The following is a 19,501-nucleotide window of genomic DNA, read 5'->3' as shown; positions in this document are numbered from 1 at the left end:
ATAAAAGCCATCCTTTTAAAAGATGAGCGAAAAACACTCTATAGTTGGATAACATTGAAGATTGAATGAAACTACATGACGTACATTTAACGTTACAATGGATAAAAGAACATAAAAGCTGTGAAACGATGGCACAAACACAGGTTTTATTGAATTATGAACAACGGTAGGATGCAAAAGGGAGATTGGTGTACAAGTGCTCTATTCTTCTTTTCTGACCATGACAAAACCAGGTGCTAATCAGAGAAGCATGATCAAACTGCACTAGCCCGGCCCCGAGGGTATAACCTTAATTTCTACAACCATGATTGTCAAATACTTGGAAAATTTACAACAATAAGTAAATGAGCAAGTCAGTCTAACTTGGATTCCATGGTAGACAGGCTTCTATTAAACGCTCTTTCCATGGGAGCGACAGCTGGTTTCAACGTCTGCTGAGGTGACTGAAAATGGCTTGACAGATGATCTCAGTGATTCGGGTCCCTCTGCATTGATTCTCTTGCATAATGAATCACAGTTGCTAATCGCCTCAGTCCACCTTCCCTTCAGCTCCCCAAGATCAACCTGCAATGCATGAACTGCATGCAATTTTTATACATAGTTAAACAACAACTTTAATGTGAAGTCTAATTATACAAAGCCCACAATCTACAACATCACATCAACAGATTCTCAAGATAATAGTTCAAATCAAGCAAGTCATCCTTTCATCAGGTACATGAGCACATTCAAGAAGAACCAAGGTACGCAACTTGGGCTTCCACCAAAATTTTCAGGGCTAAGCGTTCTTAATTGGACAGTTATTGCCTATCAACGGCATTCCGTAATATGAGATTTGAGTTAGTGAGCAGTTTCTTGGAAATTGTTTTCTTGCAACCTGCAATGGGCTTGTGTTTTTCTTTCCCTTTCTTTATTTTTATTATATATATATATATATATATATTTAAGTTTATTTATTGAAGAGTCTAGGCAAGAACATCACTCACCTTCTGATAGATGATGCGAAGTAGTCTTCATTGTCGAGACTGAATAATTAAAACGCTGAAGAAGTTTAACTGTCAAAGCATCTGCAACTTCTATCTTGTTTTCGACCTCTTCCTGCATCAGTTATAATCGATTATCATAATACAAAGTTTTCAGTTGCAAATAATTAACTAGTGCAGACAATAAGAATACATAATTATTCATTGCAGCTTCATTCATCCATGGATTCTGCCACTAAATACTAGACAGGGTTCAGGTGAGCTGGCTGCCGATCTGATCTTATTCATGCCTTGTCCAGGCAGAATACATAAATATACTCACTGCAATAACAGCACTATCATAAAATATGACTTTTATCATTCTCAAAGTGAACCTGTTTCTTACTAATCGTCTGGATTTTTGCCTCCTGCCAATCACGGTACATTGAGAAGAGCTCCAGCAGAACCATCAGATTTACTGTATCAATTTCATCCATAGGAATGTTATACTATTTCAAAATGATGCATTACATACAAAAAATGGTGTGAATAAAGTAACAATACATGTGTCCTCAAAAACACAAGCTACACCAAATTAAGTTGCAACCGTTACTATATCCAAAAAGAATCGGGTCAAATGTTTCATTTGTGCATGCATATATATATCAAATATGCATCTGCAATGTGAAACTGTTCCAGCAGACTGTAATGCTTCCATGCTTTTTACACATGAATAACATGAATGAATATTATTTCACACACATGAGTATGTTCATCATAAGAACGAAACTCAGAAGGAACTGACAGGGGCATGCACAAGTGGTAAGAGGCATGTGGCTTAATTCGATGCGAAAGAATTACATCAAAACACACATGGAGACAGATGAATGGGAAGTGGGTTTTAAAGTTCTGGGGCATGATTCACTTTCAGCAGTTGACATCTTTAGAATGACATGTAAAATAGAATTAGTACATTGAAGCACTTTCCTATGAGTTATAATTATAACACAAATTCTTGCCCAGTTCCACCCTAGCCCATTCTCCGAAGAGCAGACAAACCCCATCTCTCCCTCGTGAAATAACTCAATTTTTTTGTGATATGTTGTTTTTCAAGTCATTTTGGGACACTTCTGTACAATATGTATACGATTCATGAGCTTCCAAATTCCCAAATAACAGTTCTTCAAAATTTAAAAAAAAGAAAAAAGAAAAAAAGATCACCTGAAGCAGAAGAGGATGAGGGTTTTCTCACTAGAATGTCTGTCAAGCTAGTCTCCTCTTCCAATGGTGCTGTCAGTATTGGAGTTGCCTGCATTAAGAAATAAATACATACATGTAAATCATATAATATGAAACCAGCATCAAAGAGAAGATGATTCCAAAAGGTTGAACTATGATAAAGATAATGATAACCTAAACAAAACCAAAAGAGGCCTATACAAACGATAAAAAAGGCCTGCAGATCGCTATAGATGAAGAGAAACTAGAAAATCAACAAAATGATCCAGATTGGGAGAGACTTACCCAGAAACCCAACTACACAAAATAGCCAAAAAGCAACTCTTTAGCCAATGTAAAGGCACCTCTTCCCCTTTAAAGGTCCTCTTGTTTTGCTCTTTCCAAAGATGCCACATCAAGCACAAATGATCTAACAACTCCCCATCATATTTATACACAAAACACCAATTTATATATAAAAAAAATAAAATCATCATCTTCTAATTAGTTTATAAATCGTGAGCTATGAAGCGCATACACTTCTACTAGCATGACGTACATTGGTGTAGACACATTGGGGACACATAATTTCTGAAAATTTTGGCAGGTCAAAATGTAAAATATGGAAAAGATAAAACAATAGAAAAACACTTCATCACTTAGTTAAGATAAGCCCTAGCCTAGAGAGAGAAGAGAAAAAGAAGAAAGAAGAGACAGAGGAGGGTCGTTGTTCCCTAATTTCTTGAGAACGCTTTGTTGTTCATAGACTCTCTCTCTCTCTCTTCTTCGTGAAAGCTCACTGTAATTTTTTTTAATTCCTCTATGTTGGCTTGATTTTTTTCCCCTCTTTTTTCTTGTCAAAGCCCACTTCTATGTTAAGCCCCTAAATGAAAAAGAGGAGGCTTTGTTGGAGTCACATTGTCTCAGTCTCTCTCTTCTTCGCTGAACATCTCTATTATTTTTAATAGTGCAAAAATTAGAATAAAAAATCTTGTGGGTACTGTGATTGTTATGTAAATTAGGTTTCGAAATTTCTACTGTTATTAGCCTATTGTGATTGTTATCTAAGTTAGGTTTTGAAATTTTAGTCACTTGAGGAAAAAGTTCAATTTTTTTAGGTAAATTACACTGACCTCTCTTGAGATTATGACAACTGTAGAGAGAGTTTTTAAAATGACACTACCCTCCTTTCAGGTTCATTGACACACAATAAATTCCCTACTCCATACAAATTCTGTTAGACGTGGCGAAAAAATTGTTATGGTCACCAGTTAAATATTTTTAAATACCATTTTACCTTGTCTACTGGGGTAAAGGTAAATTACAAATACCTACTTGAGGTCTCTAACAAATACAAATTCTCTATCCAGTTTGAAAAATTATAGATTCCTCCTTTTTGCATTAATAAAGGTAATAATATAGATTTCCCCAAATGACATTAAAAAAAGAAGCCACTGTGGCTCCCTTAATCCTCTAGGCTCGTTAGCATTCCTTTTACACGAGCCCAACCTGCCGCTCTTATCACCTCCTATAACAAAAGCTGATTTAAAGACCCAGACTCAGCCCCCTTTTTTGGGACAAATCAATCCTGTCCACCTAATCCAAAAGAAAAGAAGCACGACACGGACACGGACACGACATTGAGAGGCTGACTAAAAAAATTTCAAAAAATGTAAGGCACTACACATAGGAAACACATGCGAAATATACAATTCTATTATATATTATATATAAAGATAAAAAATTGTTATATGTCATACGAATATTTAAGTCAAATATAATAACTTTTAAAGTCTAAAGAGAAAAATAAATATAAATATAAATTGTTTTTGGTTTATCATTGGATTCCAAATTATTTTAATCAAACTTATAATATGTTTCATGTATGTAGTATTGGGAAGTGTCCAACAAGATGTTACCTTTTAGAAGTGTCCGTGCTTCTTAGTCCAAAAGCCTTGGCCCTTCTCCACCAACCCATTTCAACTTTTGGGCCCAAGTAAATCTACCAAGCTTCAGCCTGATTCTAACCTATTTGCACACGTCCCTTTCTTCACCACACTTGCCTCATCAAATCTAGTTGTCCCCCAATTTAAAATTGAAACACCTCCAGCCTCCCTCATTCCACTACGTCACCTACTGCTTTGCACCTCTTTACTTTTTTCTCCACACGACTGAGGCCTCTAATTTTCACATGTCACTTCCTTCTTCCCCCAATCCACATCACTGCCTCGAACCTCCACCTTTGTGCTGAACAACCCTTATTTGAAACCCCATTTGGAATACCACTGTTGTCCCCTTTCACCATAAGCCCTAGCCTACCTGAAATGCCTTCATTGCACTGTATCCTTGTCGACACCAACAAAACCCCCACACATATATCCAAACTGGTTGAAAGCACTATAGTTCTAGAAATATAAAGGTAATCCAATGAGCTACATCTACAAATCTTTTGGCCCTGCTTTTGGTTTGACGCAACACACCCTAGGTGACAACTCGTCTAAAACACAGGTTGATTGACAAAATAACATACTTCATGGAACACCATTTGAGCCTCCAACTATGAATAGAACATAAACAAATGAAACACACCGGAGAGATTGAACACTTTGATCCTTGCTGTCACATTCCACTTGCGGTCAATCTAACAAAACAACAAAACACGGTAAAGGAACAATTTCAACTCATTGCTTGACGTTGAACTCACCTACACATCAACATCCACAGTATTTGTGTCACTACATACTATAAACCCCACCTTCAAAACCCACATCTTGAACCACTTCCAACAGGACCCTTTCAATCGACCTTATGAATCTCACCATGACCTTCAATCTAGAATCCTCAATCTCCAAAAATCTGCTCCCCATTTGGCCAGCAATTAAACTCCACCCATCTCGAACTAACACTAAACCGGGCAAGAACAGCTACTCCTTTCTTCTACAAGACGCAAAAACCTTCTCAAACAAATAAACCCTAACAAAACTTCGCCACTCAGATATAGACGTGATAATTGAAGGAAAACAATACAACATCAGAGTCTTCTGATAGAGTCTTATACATATATGCACAAAAGTAAATTAACAAAATTTGAGAGAGAATTGAGATGAGAAGCAATACAAAACCCTATATAGATTTAAAGAAGAAAAAGACTCACGATTTTAAGGGATCTGAGCTTCTCTAGGAGGGGATCTACGACCTCTGATCGCAAAGAGACGGTGGTGATCTCATCGTCCGCCCTCTTCACATACACGAAATGAAAATTCGATTAAAAAAAAAAAAATCAATTACTATCCAGTAAGTCTCTTGAAGATATACAGAAAAAAAATATATGAAGTGAAAGTGACGAGCTTACCTGTGAGCTTGAGAGTGTTGATTCTGATGAACCCATTGATGAAAAGAGACAGAGAGAAGCCAAGCAAGGTCTCCTGGAAATAGAAATGGAAATGGTAATGCTGGTTTCTTTCGATCACGTTTATTTATTATTATAATAATGACTGAGAATCCATTTTTTTGATCCCATAACCTTTGGATTTCCATCATCATTGATGGTCACATGAGTGAATCCACACAGTTAAGATCAACGAGGTTGTGGGGTCTCCAGGTGTCAAACATTTTTCTTATTATGATGGGCATCTTCAATGTCAAATTAGAGAACCAAGTACGACGCCATGTATTTTAAAGAGCAATGGTAGAGAGCCACAAAAAAGTGTGGCTCAAATGACTTAAAATTGTCAAAACGACGTCGTTTTAAAATATCAATGTTTTGAACTTCACTTCCCAATATAAATAAAAATTCACTTGCCTTGCCTTGCGTGGAACCAAGGATAATTTTATTTTCATACACTAACTTCATTCTGTTCATATACTTAATGAAAATTTTTATTAACATAATTTTAATCTGTGATAAAAATATCATAATATCTTTATCTTCTATTGTTCAAATTCTATTTCTAAAACGTTATAATCATCTTTTATTACTAGCGTACCTCTCTCGTTTGCAATTCCCTTCTGTCACCTCTTTTTTTTATCTGTCTGCGATCACTTCCCACCATGAACCATATACTCTCACAAGTCTCTCACCACGAATCATGCAACATTGATTGTATAGGTCTAGGATGAAGGGAGATGAGTTAGAAGTGGTGATGGAGAGTTGAAAGTGGCGGCAACGACAACAAAAAATGAGTGGATGAATGGAAAAAAAATTACACTCTGTTTGATATAGTTTTATAATATATTTTAAAAAATAAATAAATAAAACTTCTTATTTCAATATAGTTTTATCTTTTTAGGGGTAAAAAAAATTTAAAAATATTTTTTAAGTATTTATTTTTGTCAAATTAATTTATGTTTTTCTCATAAAAATTTCAAAAAATCATTCAAAAATAGCCTTAGGGTTTTAAAATTAAAAATGAAGGTAATATTAAAATATAAAGATGTATATTGAAAATTTATATTTTTATAATATGTATATTTTATAAGTGTGTATACTTAGGAGAATTCTATGTTTGGTTTTGGCTTTTTAACTAAAAAAACACAAAAGATAAAGGGTCTGGCTTTGGTCCAGTCCGCCATCTGCCTGAACCGTGCTGTTGGGTCCGTGGAGGCCCACCACAGGTCCCGTTTTGAAAATCTGAACCGTTCAATGTGTAGAACTCGTCGAGTACTATATGCTTGTAAAAAATCACGTTAATCGGATATCGATAGCTATGTGATCAAATTAGTTTTGTATAAAAAAATTGACGGTGAATAAATTAACGGTTGATAAAAAACTGTTTTGATCACATAGTTATCGATATCCGATCAACGTGATTTTTCACAAACATATAGTACTCGACGAGTTCTACACATTGAACGGTTCATATTTTCAAAACGGGACCTGTGGTGGGCCCTCACGAGCCCAACAGCATGGTCCAATCCGATGGTGGACTGAACCAAAGCCAGGCCCAAAGATAAAATAGACTACATAAGTCAATGAGATAAAATATCACATTCAAATCATAATCATTACACTTTTTATCTTGCAAAAGTCAAAAGCCAAAAACAAAAACCAAACGAGGCTAAAAAAACAAGACTAAGACTTTGTTTGGGAACATGCTATTTTAGTAATTTTTTAATTTTTTGGCTAAAATATAAGGTAAAAAAAACTATTATTTTGGAACGGCTTTTTGGTTTTTTATGAAAAGATGAGCAAAAAATAGAGAGAGAATGGAATATTGGACTTTTTTGTATAGGTTATAAACTTTTTGATTTTTTTTAGTAACTTTTTGACTTTTAGGCTAAAACAGACACATGCCAAACGAGGCCTAAAATAGCCAAAAAGCCAGGCTATTTTAGTTCTTCTGAAACGAAGACTTAGACCTCGTTTGGGAAGTAAAAGTTTTAGCTTAAAAGTCAAAAAAATTATTAAAAAAATAAAAAAACTTATAACTTATATAAAAAAGTCAAAGGTTTCATTTTCTCTCTACTTTTTACATATCTTTTTGTAAAAAATCAAAAAATTGTTCCAAACATACAAGTTTTTTTACCTCATATTTTAGCCAAAAAGTCAAAAAATTACTAAAATAGTCTATTCCCAAACGAGCCCTCAGTGCTTGTTTGAGATCACCTTCAAAAGTTAAAAAATTATTAAAAAAACCAAAAAGTTCATACAATAAGCATGTAGTTATTTTATTTATTTATTTTTTTAATATCCGATAGGTTCAGCCAGTATACTTTACATATATATTTAGCAAAATGAGAAGATATGACACATCTCAAGAAACGAATTTCCATTAAAAAAAAATTTAAATCATGCACACCCCAAAAGTCAACAATTTGATCAATGTAACTGTACATTTATAATTTTATTATACAAATTTTTATAAATAATCAAAAAAACTATTCCAAACATATATTTTTTTACCTATTTTTTTTTATTTAAAATGACAAAAAGTACATTTATATCACATCCCCACTAAAAATACTCGGAACAAGTGCCACAACATAAACCACCTCTCTCTCTCTCTCTCTCTCTCTCTCTCTCTCTCGTTGTCGTCGGTTGCTAGAGTTTCAGACTTCTTCTCAGATTGATCGGATCGGACATTTGTTGATTTTAGGGTTTATTCGTTTGACGCATCGATCATAAAGAATACACTAGCGAAATCGGCTGCCTCGAAGAAGACTCCTCCAGCCAAACCGGCCTCCGCGAAGAAGGCTCCACCGGCCAAATCGACCGCCGCGAAGAAGACGCCACCGTCCAGAAAATTCACCGTCAAAACCCCTCCGAATCCGCCACCCGAGCCCGAGACAGGATCGTCTACGCCCAAAACCACCGACACCAAAGCCGCCTCCGCCTCTAAAGCGAAGCTAGTGAAGACCGACGATACTACGCCCATCGCCGCTGATTCGGTGCCCGAACAACCCAGTAGAGTTCAACTCTTTGCTTAGCCTTATCGTTTCTCAATTATTTGTGTTTATGCTAATATAGCCATGAAGTGATTTTTATTTTTTTTAATTGAATTTGAGTTTTTAGCAATACTAATAGGTAATTCATGTATGATTGCATTTACTTTTCCTTGTTTTTGATTCTGAATTAGGGTGTTTTACATATTTATACATAGAGCATGTGTATGTGTATGTAACTCCATGAGTGTGGTTTTAACTGGTCTTATTTGATGTTTAGTTGAACAAGAAAAAGCATCAGCTGATGCTGTGGAGGTGACACCAGAAACAAAAGTAGCTACGAGAGTTAAAAAAACAAGAACTGTGGTTGGGAAAGTACTTGTTAGAACCAAAACTCCCACTTCAGTCAAAGCTGTTACTAGGCAGACACCTAAGCCGGAGGGAACTGAAAAGTTTAAGGGTAAAGAATCCTCCGAGAAGGAACAGGTTGGGGATGCTAAGGATGTAGATTCTGAGAAGAAAGAAGAATCCTCTGTTTCAAATGTTGAAGAATCTGCCAAGATGGAAGAACCTGCTGTTGAAAATGTTGAAGCAACCAAAACGGAGGAGGATCTGAGTGTTATGAATGTTGAAGAACCCACAAAGCAAGAAGAAAAGGCCGTTGATGTGGAACAACCTCTGGTTCCAAATGTTGGAAAATCTACAACGCAGGAAGATCCTGTTGCTGTCGATGTTGCAGAGTCTTTAGAGAGTCGAGAACCTGTTATGGCAAGGGAGGAAGCCGAGGTGAAGGAAAAAAAGGAGGAAATGAGAATTGTTGAGGATAAAGTGGGACCCAATAATGAGCTTGTCAGCATGGAGGAAGATACCAACAAGGAATTGAAAGGACAAGATGCTGAACCTGGGGATGGGTACCAGGGTGCGGAGAGGATGGAGGAGTGCAGGGACCAAGAAGTTCTTGAAGAATTTGGTGAGGAAGAGCTTGCAGAGGAAAATATCGAGGAGCATGGCGAAGAAGAAGAGGCATTGGAAGAGGAATGCTTGGAATTTACTGCTGTGGCAAAAGAGCGCAAGATTAGGAAGGAGGTGGAGATATTTGTTGGTGGGTTGGATCGTGATGCAGTGGAAGAGGACGTGAAAAAGGCTTTTGAGAACATTGGTGAGGTAGTTGGAGTTAGGTTGAATAAGGATCCTTCAACTAACAAAAATAAGGGTTATGCATTTGTGAAGTTTGCAACTAAGGAGCAAGCAAGCCGAGCTTTATCAGAAATGAAAAACCCTCTTGTATGAATTTTCTCTTAGTTGTTGTTGTTGCTTTTTCTAATTTTAGTGTGTTCTAATTTTTTGTTGTTCATAGATACGTGGGAAGCGATGTGGGACTGCACCAAATGCGGACAATGACACATTGTTCTTGGGAAATATTTGCAATACGTGGACAAAGGAAGCTGTAAGATTTACTTAACATAGTAGATGTATTCTAAGCAAGATTGCTTGCTCATTATTAATTTGACATGGGTTGGCAACCTGGCAGATCAAACAAAAACTGAAAGACTATGGAATTGAAGGTGTTGAGAACATTACTCTTGTCTCAGATGTTTGGCATGAAGGGTTGAGTCGTGGCTTTGCATTTATTGAGTTCTCTTGACATTCTGATGCTATGCTTGCATATAAGAGGCTTCAAAAGCCGGATGCTGTTTTTGACCATTCTGAGAGGACTGCCAAAGTAGCTTTTGCTGAACCTTTACGTGAACCAGATCCACAGGTAACGGCCCAGGTTAAGTCAGTATTTGTTGATGGGCTTCCTCCCCAGTGGGATGAGGACCGAGTTAGGGAGCAATTTAAAGGCTATGGAGAGATTGTTGATGGGCTTCCTCCCCACACACACAAGAAAAGGATAATGCTGATGCGCATGGGGCCTCAAGGGCTGCTATGATGTAAAAGAGATTGTCATCTATAAAGCATGCTGTGGCGGTGTCCGACACGTGGACCGCCGGGAAACGGGACATGCCGGGGACACGTACTGGTAATTTAATAATTTTTTTTAGAAGGGGACACGGCGGGAACACACGTGTCCAGATGGCCACGCCATGGGCCACGGCGGGGTTCTTTTTTGAATTTGTTATATTTATTTGGCGTCGAAGTGTAATATTTAAAAAGAAAAAGGAAATAATAATAATAAAAAAAAAACATGTAAAGTCATAATCGAACAACTGAGAGAGTTAAGGAATAGGGTCAGACCTGCGAAGACCCTCTCTCTCTCAGTCGAAGACCTCTGAAGTCGATCGAAGCTCTCTCTCTCAGTCGAAGCCCTCTGAAGTCGATCGAAGCCCTCCGAAGTCGATCCAGTCCACTTCGTCAGAGCTCTCTCTCTCGCACCTTCTCTCTCTCCCTCGCGATCGCAATCGCAATCGCGATCGCTTCTGTCTCCTCTCTCGCTTCTCTCCCTCTCCGTCGCTTCTGCTTCTGCTTCTCTCCCTCTCTCTTCTGTCTCCCTGTCTTTATCCTTCGTCTTTATCCCTGATTCATGTATAATATATGTAACTATTATTATTATATATTACTTGCCCGTACCTAAAGTGTATAAATAATATTAAAATTAAAATGTATTTATAAAAGTATATTTAATTTTTTTTTTCCTTAAAGAATTTGTAACGTTTTTACTTGCATTATATGTTCTACAAAACTCAAATAAAATAATAATTCTCCCATAAAAATTAAGAAATAAGTATATAAGATTTATAATGTTTACCAATATTACAAATCAAAATATAAGAGTAAGTAAAAAAAAATTGTAAACACTAAATAAAAAACAGAAACTAAAGTTATTGTATACTAAATCTATAATAATAAAAAAAAAATATTACTAAATCTATATACTAAAGTACATCAGTAAGTGCCTTACATAATAAAGCACATCATTATAATGTAGGCATTCAACTCATCTTGATAATGAAAAAAAAGAAAAGAAGTAGAAATATGTGATATTTTACCAAATTGCTATCAAAATGCTATCCCATATTCTGTCTATGATACCAGGAACTCTTTTATTTACTCTTCATTTGGTACTATTAAGTGTATTAAGGATCTGAATTGTAGAAAAATTTGTAGAGTAATTCTAATTTCAAGTGTAAACATAACAAATTGGTTAGACCAACTCCCCGAAACTATTTGAAATGAAAATCATCCGAAAGCACACAACATAAAAGAACTAAATACTGTCTAGAAAATATAAACAAATTAAAATCCATTTAAAAAATAAAATCCATTAAACATAACAAATTGGTTAGACCAACTCCCCGAAACTATTTGAAATGAAAATCATCCAAAAGCACACAACATAGAAGAACTAAACACTGTCTAGAAAATGTAAACAAATTAAAACCTATTTAAAAAATAAAACACATCAAGTATTAATTCAAATCCAAAACCTTTTAAAAAATTAAATCTATCTAAGAACATAATGTTAAGATTAAATTGGATAAATTACATTTTAATCCAGAAGATAAATTACATTAAACTGGATAAATTATATTTTAAGATCAAGTATTATATATCTATCTATTATTGCAGATTAATCTATTATTGCTAAACACTTATAAATGATAATATTAAATTTAAAAAAAAAATCGTAAACTAAAAGCAAATTGAATAATTTAATTCCCAATGGAAGCCAAGTAACATAATAAAGTAGGATACCTTTAATGGTTTAGTCAATTTTATGTGAACAACAACTGATTAAAATAATAATAATAATAAATAAATCAAATAGAAAAAGGAGCACTAAAGATTTAGCCAATTTTCTTATTTGTATAATCAATTTTACTCCCCAAAATTACTATATGTAAGAGAGAAATTTCATATTAAAAAAATTTAAAATAAGACTTACCAAGTATCCATGAGCTTCTTAAGACTCAGCACACAGATTGAAAAGATCTATGTGTAAAATCAAATAGAGAGAGAAGCACTAAAGATTTTTGCAATTTTCTTGTTTGTATAATCAATTTTACTCCCCAAAATTACTATGGCTTTGTTTGGTAGAACTGTGGGAAAGTGCTTATAACTTATGCCTAAACAACTTATAACTTATAATTATGAACATAAGCTAATTTCTAACTTATAAATTAAGCATCTCCTGCCCCACTCTAAGAATAAGCTGATTTCTGACTTCCAAAAGCTATAAGTTATAAGCTATAAGTTAAACCAAACACATCAAAATAGCTTAAATTAAACTGAAAATTGAAATAAGCAGCTTTTAAGCTGCACCAAACAAGCACTATATGTGAGAGAAAGATTTCATATTTAAAAAATATAAAATAAGACCTACCAAGTATTGATGAGCTTCTTCAGACTCAGCACACAGATTGCAAAGATCTATGTGTAAATTGTCACAAATTTTAGTCAACAACACTATTACAATGAGCACACAACAGATTCTAATTGCTTATTTGGAGTCCTTTGTTGTTCTAATTCTACGTGCAGTGAACATATAAAGCTGATCAAGAAGGCTTAGGGTGTGTTTGGAATGATTTCCAAACTATAATTCTACCTACACATTCCAACTTCATGTTTGTATATGGCTTTCAAAATGTATTTCCAAAACTCTATAGAAAATTCTGTCTTAAGCACGATTTTCAAAAAAAAAAATTTCTTCAAATTTGGCCTAATCGGTCGTTCCACCAGTTGTACGGTCAGTTGATCGGAACAGTGCAATTTATTTATTTATTTATTTATTTTTTACAATTGACATATATTAATTTTTATATATCCGAAAAAAATACTTTCTGAATTTTTAAATTTTTTTATGCACTTTAATAGAATTTTAAGTTGTATGTTTGGTTATGAGTTGTAAGTTTTGTATCAAATATCATATGTCACATCAAAAATTTCCCACTCAATTCAAAAAAAAATTCAAAACTCTTTCACCAAAAAAATTCACACTCAAATCATAATTCCAATACTCACAAACTCAAAATATAACTTATACTCTCAAATCATATTTACAAAACTCTACGAAACGCAACCTTATTCTTTCCAATTTTGGCTACTCGTATTTCAAACATCTCCTTGAATATAGCTAGCTATGAGACCTAGGATGGTTTTGAGTGGATGTTTTTTTTTTTCCTCCATTTTAGCATTGGATACTATCATGAGCTAAATTTATATTAAAAAACTGGTAGTTTTGGGTCCAAAATATAAAAATACCATCTGGAGGTGGAGTGTGATCATAGAAAGGGAAAATATTATGGAGTCATCAGCCAATTGCTTTTGTCTCTTGATTATGACTTAGTTTATGCCTAATGGGATTGGTATTTACTAATGAAATTGATCGGTTAAGAGTTTCATTCCCCGAAGATATGTCATTTATTAGTATGTTACTTTGAACCACACACACATAATTTGTTTAACATGCATCTATTGATACAAATAGGTATTAATTTGTACATATATTAAGACTTTCATAATATGAAAAAAGGAACTTACAATTTTAATAATTTTGTAGGAAAAATGGAATCATTCACAGTATTAATATGTCAAAGTTCAACTGCACATTTAATAATGGCGTTAGTTCTCTTTTCTACATGGGGATAACTATCACATGGAATCTCTGGTATATTTGTGGCATTTTTTAAGTGTTCATGCACATGTCCATGTGTGATGGAAATTGATCTATATATCTTGCCAGGTAATGTTTGAAATTTAGAATCTAATCCACGTGGAACTTGATGGTGTGCTATCTGGAAAGAGAGGCATGATTTGTGAAAGTATAGTGCATTAAATGTGAAATAAAATACTTATCCATTGAGATTTCATTACATGACCAACAGGTGAGGCCTCAACATCGACACACCATTACAATTTTTGGTTTTCTCTAGGCTAATGATGTTGGAACAATCTTCTATGTAAATAAAATAAATGGAAACTAAATCAAACAAAATAAATAAAACTTACAGTATTTATTTTGTAGAACTGAATAAATAATTCAAAGACCAAGTCGAGCGTGTGACACTTTGTCCTTAAGACAGATTCGCCCCGCTACGGTGTTTACGGTTGAGTGGCGTTTATCTCCCAGGATACAATGATCTTCACAAAATTGTTGTAGCACACCAAACAAATTTGTATGGCGAACCAAACCTTGTGTTCTATACTCTCTTTGATTTTTATTCTAAATCTAAAATGAAGAATAATGCAAAAGTAGAAAATTCTGGACAGCAATAAGACAAAATTTAGACTGATTTTCAGATGGTCTTGACTGCTAGAAATGTATTTATATTTATAGGCAAAAAATTAGACCCGAAAAGGTATCACATTGAAGGCAAAAGGTGTACAATAAAATTGAATAGGTGCAACTTGATTTGTCCGTTTGCTAAGAACAAATTTCCAAACAATTTGAAAAAGGTGCTGTTGGTGAAACAGTTACAACTATTGGAATACTATTATTAAACTATTTGAATAGTTTAATTAAATTAAATTAAGGAAACCACTTAAGGAAACCAAAACCAAATTTATATTTAAATTATATTCCCATAATAATTTTTATTGAAAAAATTCAAAAGAACTTGGTCTAAAAAAAAATTAATGTTAAACCCAAAAACGACGTCATGTTCCCATTCACTCATAAATGGTTTTGACGAACCGTCTTTACCGTGTGACTTGTCATGCAGCAAGGAACACATCACCTCTTTGGACCCACCCCAAAAGACGTTTGGGGCCCACTCAATTTTGGCCTCAAAGTTGGCCCAAAATAAGCCTTATGTAAACCAATTTTCCAACAATCCCCTACATGAATGGAATTTGACGGAGAGAAAATGCAACAACATGATCTAAAATTAAGAGAGTAAAGAAATTAGAAATATTCTGCAAATGATAGGTAGCTTTTGGCTTTGAACCTTCCCTTGTGAGACACTATCGGATTTACTAGCTAAACAGTGAACATGATGTCTTGAACTGTTCAGCCGTTTGTGTAAACCAAGACAATAGAACTCACATAGTATATCCCCAGACACAGTTTAGTTCTCACTATTGTGTTCATTTTGGCCCTGAACAACCTGGTCTTTCATGAGTGTTCTAGAGAATTGTAGCCCATCATAAATCTCATAGAACCGGCTCAGTTCACACTCACATAGGTGATTCTTATGAAGAGTATCCTACTATACTCCACTAGGTTAACCTAGATATAAGAATCATTAAAAGTTTTACTTAACCTAAAACTCTGCAGTCATCACTATTTCAGCATAGAAATGGATAGGAGTTTAACTCCCCAGTGATCCTTCTGAATCATTCACAACTCGGTTGTCCCTTTGAACCTAGATCTTGGGATCTCCAATCAACTAGGTTGGGTTGCCGTTGTGGTAACTCTTATTTAATAGGCTTTAGTCCCATTCCCTTCGATGAATTCTCAACTAACTCTCTTGCTAACCCTTTGGTTAGTGGAACCGCTATGTTGTCTTTAGACTTCACATAATCAATGGAAATAATTCCATTAGAGAGTAGTTGTCTTACGGTATTATGTCGACGTCGAATATGTCAAGATTTACCGTTATACATATGACTCTGTGCTCTACCTATTGCAGATTGACTATCGCAATGTATGCATATAGCAGGCACCGGTTTTGGCCATATTGGAATATCTTCAAGGAAGTGGCGAAGTCATTCTGCCTCTTCCCCTGCTTTGTCTAAAGCTATGAATTCTGATTCTATAGTAGACCTAGCAATACAAGTCTGTTTGGAAGATTTCCAAGATACAGCCGCCCCACCAAGAGTAAAGACATACCCACTATTGGACTTTAAGTCTCTTGTATCCAATATCCAATTTGCATCACAGTATCCTTCAAATACTGCTGGATATCTAGTATAATTAAGCCCAATGTTACGAGTAAATCGGAGATACCTAAGAACCCTTATAATTGCTTTCCAGTGTTCTACTTTCGGATTACTCGTATGTTTACTTAATTTACTTACTGCATAAGCTATATCTGGGCGAGTGCAGTTCATCAAGTACATTAAGCTTCCAATAATTTGGGTATACTCTAATTGAGAAATACTTTCCAGTACATTCTTAGAAAGATACAAATTAACATCTACAGGTGTTCTAGCAAGATGATCATCATCTTTGCTGAATTTGTCAAGTATTTTCTCAATGTAATGAGATTGTGACAAAGCATATCCTTCTGATGTTTTAGTAATTTTCATACCAAGAATTACATCAGCAATGCCCATGTCCTTTATGTCAAAATGTTTATTCAACATTTTCTTAGTAGTTTTAATCATATCATTATTACTACTTATGATGAGCATATCATCCACATAAAGATATATAATGACATAACATTTGTCTGTGTTTTTAATATAAACACATTTGTCACACTCATTAATTTTAAATCCATTTGACATCATTGCTTTGTCAAATTTCTCAGGCCATTGCTTTGGCGCTTGTTTTAAACTATATAATAATTTAACCAATTTACACACTTTCTTTTTCTTTCCCTAGAATAGAAAACCCTTCTGGTTGTTCCATGTAAATTTCTTCATTTAACTCACCATTTAAGAAAGTGATTTTCACATCCATTTGATGAATTTCTAGATTATATAGAGATGCAATGGCAATTAGCATTCTAATGGATGTTATTCTAGTAACTGGTGAGTATGTGTCAAAGTAATCAAGACCTTCTCTTTGTCTAAAACCTTTGACCACAAGTCTTGTCTTGTATTTGTCAATTCATCCATCTGCTTTCATTTTCCTTCTGAAAATCCACTTGTACCCAAGAGGTTTACAACCTGGTGGCAAGTCCACTAATTCTTAAGTGTGATTTTGCAAGATGGATTCAACTTCACTGTTGACAACTTCTTTTCATAAAGGAGCTTCAAGACTGGGCATAGCCTCTTTAAAAGTTAAAGGCTCATTTTCCAACAAATATGTTAGAAAATCTGGACCAAAAGATTTTGAGGTTCTAGCACGTTTACTACACCTAGGTTCTTCTTCCTCATTTTGGTCTAACTCTTGCTCTTGTTCTTGATCATGTTTTTGATCTTGACTAATAATAGTATCATGAGATCTTTTATTGTTACTAGTCTCTTGTTCAGTCTTATTTGGAAATACATATTCAAAGAAAGATGCATTCCGAGACTCAATAATAGTATTTACATGTATTTCAGTATGTTCTGATTTATGAATCAAAGACCGATATGCACTATTATTCTTAGCATAACTAATGAAAATGCAATCAATGGTCTTAGGACCTATCTTAGTCTTTTTAGGACTAGGAATAGCCACTTTAGCCAAACACCCCTACACTTTTAAGTATTTGTAAGATGGTACTCTTTCATGCCACAATTCATAAGGTGTTTGATTCACTTTCTTTCGGGGTATTTTATTAAGTATATAATTAGCAGAAAGTATTGCTTCCCCCCACAAGTTCTGAGGTAATCCAGAACTTATTAACATGGCATTCATCATTTCTTTTAAAGTCTTATTTTTCCTTTCAGCAATTCCATTTTGCTGAGGTGAGTAAGGAGCGGTGGTTTGATGAATTATTCCATGTTCTTTACAAAATTCACCAAAAGGTGATTCATATTCACCACCTTTATCACTTCTAAGTTTCTTGATTTGGAGATTACCTGTAAGATTGGCTTGTTGTATTTCTTCAGACATTATGATAGCGCAGCGATCTGTTAGAATTGTCAGGCACACAATTCTCATATAGGGCATGAATGGCTAATGCATGTTCTTATATATCCAATGTCATAGAGTTGGGAGAATAATTAATGTAAGACGAATTGTCTAAAACGACGTCGCATTGATGTCATAACTCACTCGCAATGACGTCACTTACTCTCTCGGATGACGCAAGTCACTCTCTGAAAAATTATACTGGTGGAAGAGAGTTAGGGAGTGAGTTATATAGGTGTTCCGAAGTGTCCCACTAATATTACCTGGGACGCTCCCCCCGCGCCACGTGTCGTCCCCCGATTGGTGCTCCCTTCTGCATTTTGTGGCGTGTTGTCGGCTAGGGCTTTCGCTCCGCGCCCAGATCTGCGGCCAGGATTAAAAATCTAAAAAGGAAAGCGCAAGCGGGAAATTTGAATTTAAAGGCAAGCGCAAGCTGATGGTGTAAACAGTTAACCTACGTATGGCCCACGTCTTGATTTTTCTACATCGTGGGTGATCTGTTATTATTCTGTGCCATACGTTATACAGGAACCTGATTTAAAAATATGAACTGTTTACGTTGACCCATGTCACGGTCAACATATTACGTCTATAAAACAAAATCTATGTGATGCATTAATGATAGGTTCCTGACCATCGATTATGGCGACTACTTTCCAGTTTTCGCAACGGCGTCCATATACCGCCAGAACTAAATTAAATTTTAGTCGCCGTTAGACAACATCCAGCAGATCTGGTGTTTCCGGTCGAAGTTATTTTAAACTACGGAAACATAGTTATTACAAAAAAAAAAACGATTCACGTCTAAATCGTTGTGTGATTCTATCTGGAGGATTGACGATTTTCTCCCGTATGATGAGCCTCATTTTTTCCATTTCGATTTGCCGGAGGTTGGTACTGAAAGGGATGAACGGCAATCCCAAAAATTGAAGCTGTTAGGACTCTACATCCAGGGTGTAGTTTTACGTCAAACTGGTGGTCTCTCCGAAGCTGCTTCTGATACGCCTGGCCTTGAAAGCGATATGCATGACGCCCCTACTCAGGCTGCGGAACAAACTGTGGACATTGATCAATCTGGTGTACTTGACAATGGCCAATGTGAATTTGTCGTTGTGTTAGACCGGTTTCCTAATCCTGCGTATACGCCAAAGTTTGAAGATGTTTTCCTGTGGTCCAGTGGTGACCCACGAACTGGTTGTATGGTCAGAGGCACGGAAATAGACCGTTTTGTTGTATTGCGGCGTGTTCCCGTACTAATGCCGCCGCAATCAAA

The 19,501-nt window shown here is 35.3% G+C and overlaps 2 protein-coding genes across 6 annotated transcripts; one reads left to right on the top strand and one right to left on the bottom strand.

Moving 5' to 3' along the window:
• Nucleotides 1-13: 13 nt before the first annotated feature.
• On the bottom strand, nucleotides 14-10,941 carry LOC114278844 (uncharacterized). Of its 4 annotated transcripts, none has more exons than XM_082886786.1 (7): nucleotides 10,800-10,941; nucleotides 5,533-5,605; nucleotides 5,335-5,418; nucleotides 2,184-2,271; nucleotides 1,358-1,440; nucleotides 987-1,098; nucleotides 14-578 (listed from the first exon to the last, which is right to left on the bottom strand). In XM_082886786.1, the coding sequence occupies exons 2-7, from the start codon at nucleotides 5,566-5,568 to the stop codon at nucleotides 391-393; spliced, it is 591 nt and encodes a 196-aa protein (XP_082742912.1). In that variant the 5' UTR covers nucleotides 5,569-5,605; nucleotides 10,800-10,941; the 3' UTR covers nucleotides 14-390. The 4 variants fall into 4 exon arrangements, with proteins under 4 accessions (XP_082742912.1, XP_082742911.1, XP_082742914.1 ...); XM_082886785.1 differs by lacking the exon at nucleotides 10,800-10,941 and adding an exon at nucleotides 10,143-10,276; XM_082886788.1 differs by lacking the exon at nucleotides 5,335-5,418.
• LOC114305433 (uncharacterized) lies at nucleotides 8,127-10,723 on the top strand. 2 transcript variants are annotated; one of them, XM_082886783.1, is made up of 4 exons: nucleotides 8,127-8,583; nucleotides 8,842-9,845; nucleotides 9,919-10,008; nucleotides 10,093-10,723. In XM_082886783.1, exons 2-4 carry the CDS (start codon nucleotides 9,123-9,125, stop codon nucleotides 10,204-10,206), a joined length of 927 nt encoding a protein of 308 aa, XP_082742909.1. In that variant the 5' UTR covers nucleotides 8,127-8,583; nucleotides 8,842-9,122; the 3' UTR covers nucleotides 10,207-10,723. The 2 variants fall into 2 exon arrangements, with proteins under 2 accessions (XP_082742909.1, XP_082742910.1); XM_082886784.1 differs by having other exon boundaries at nucleotides 8,210-8,588.
• Nucleotides 10,942-19,501: the final 8,560 nt, after the last annotated feature.

The sequence above is a fragment of the Camellia sinensis genome, chromosome 9 (genome assembly GCF_055761805.1).
Source record: "Camellia sinensis isolate YWXY chromosome 9, ASM5576180v1, whole genome shotgun sequence".
Taxonomy (NCBI): Eukaryota; Viridiplantae; Streptophyta; class Magnoliopsida; order Ericales; family Theaceae; genus Camellia; species Camellia sinensis.
This window is presented reverse-complemented; position numbering and strand designations above follow the sequence as displayed.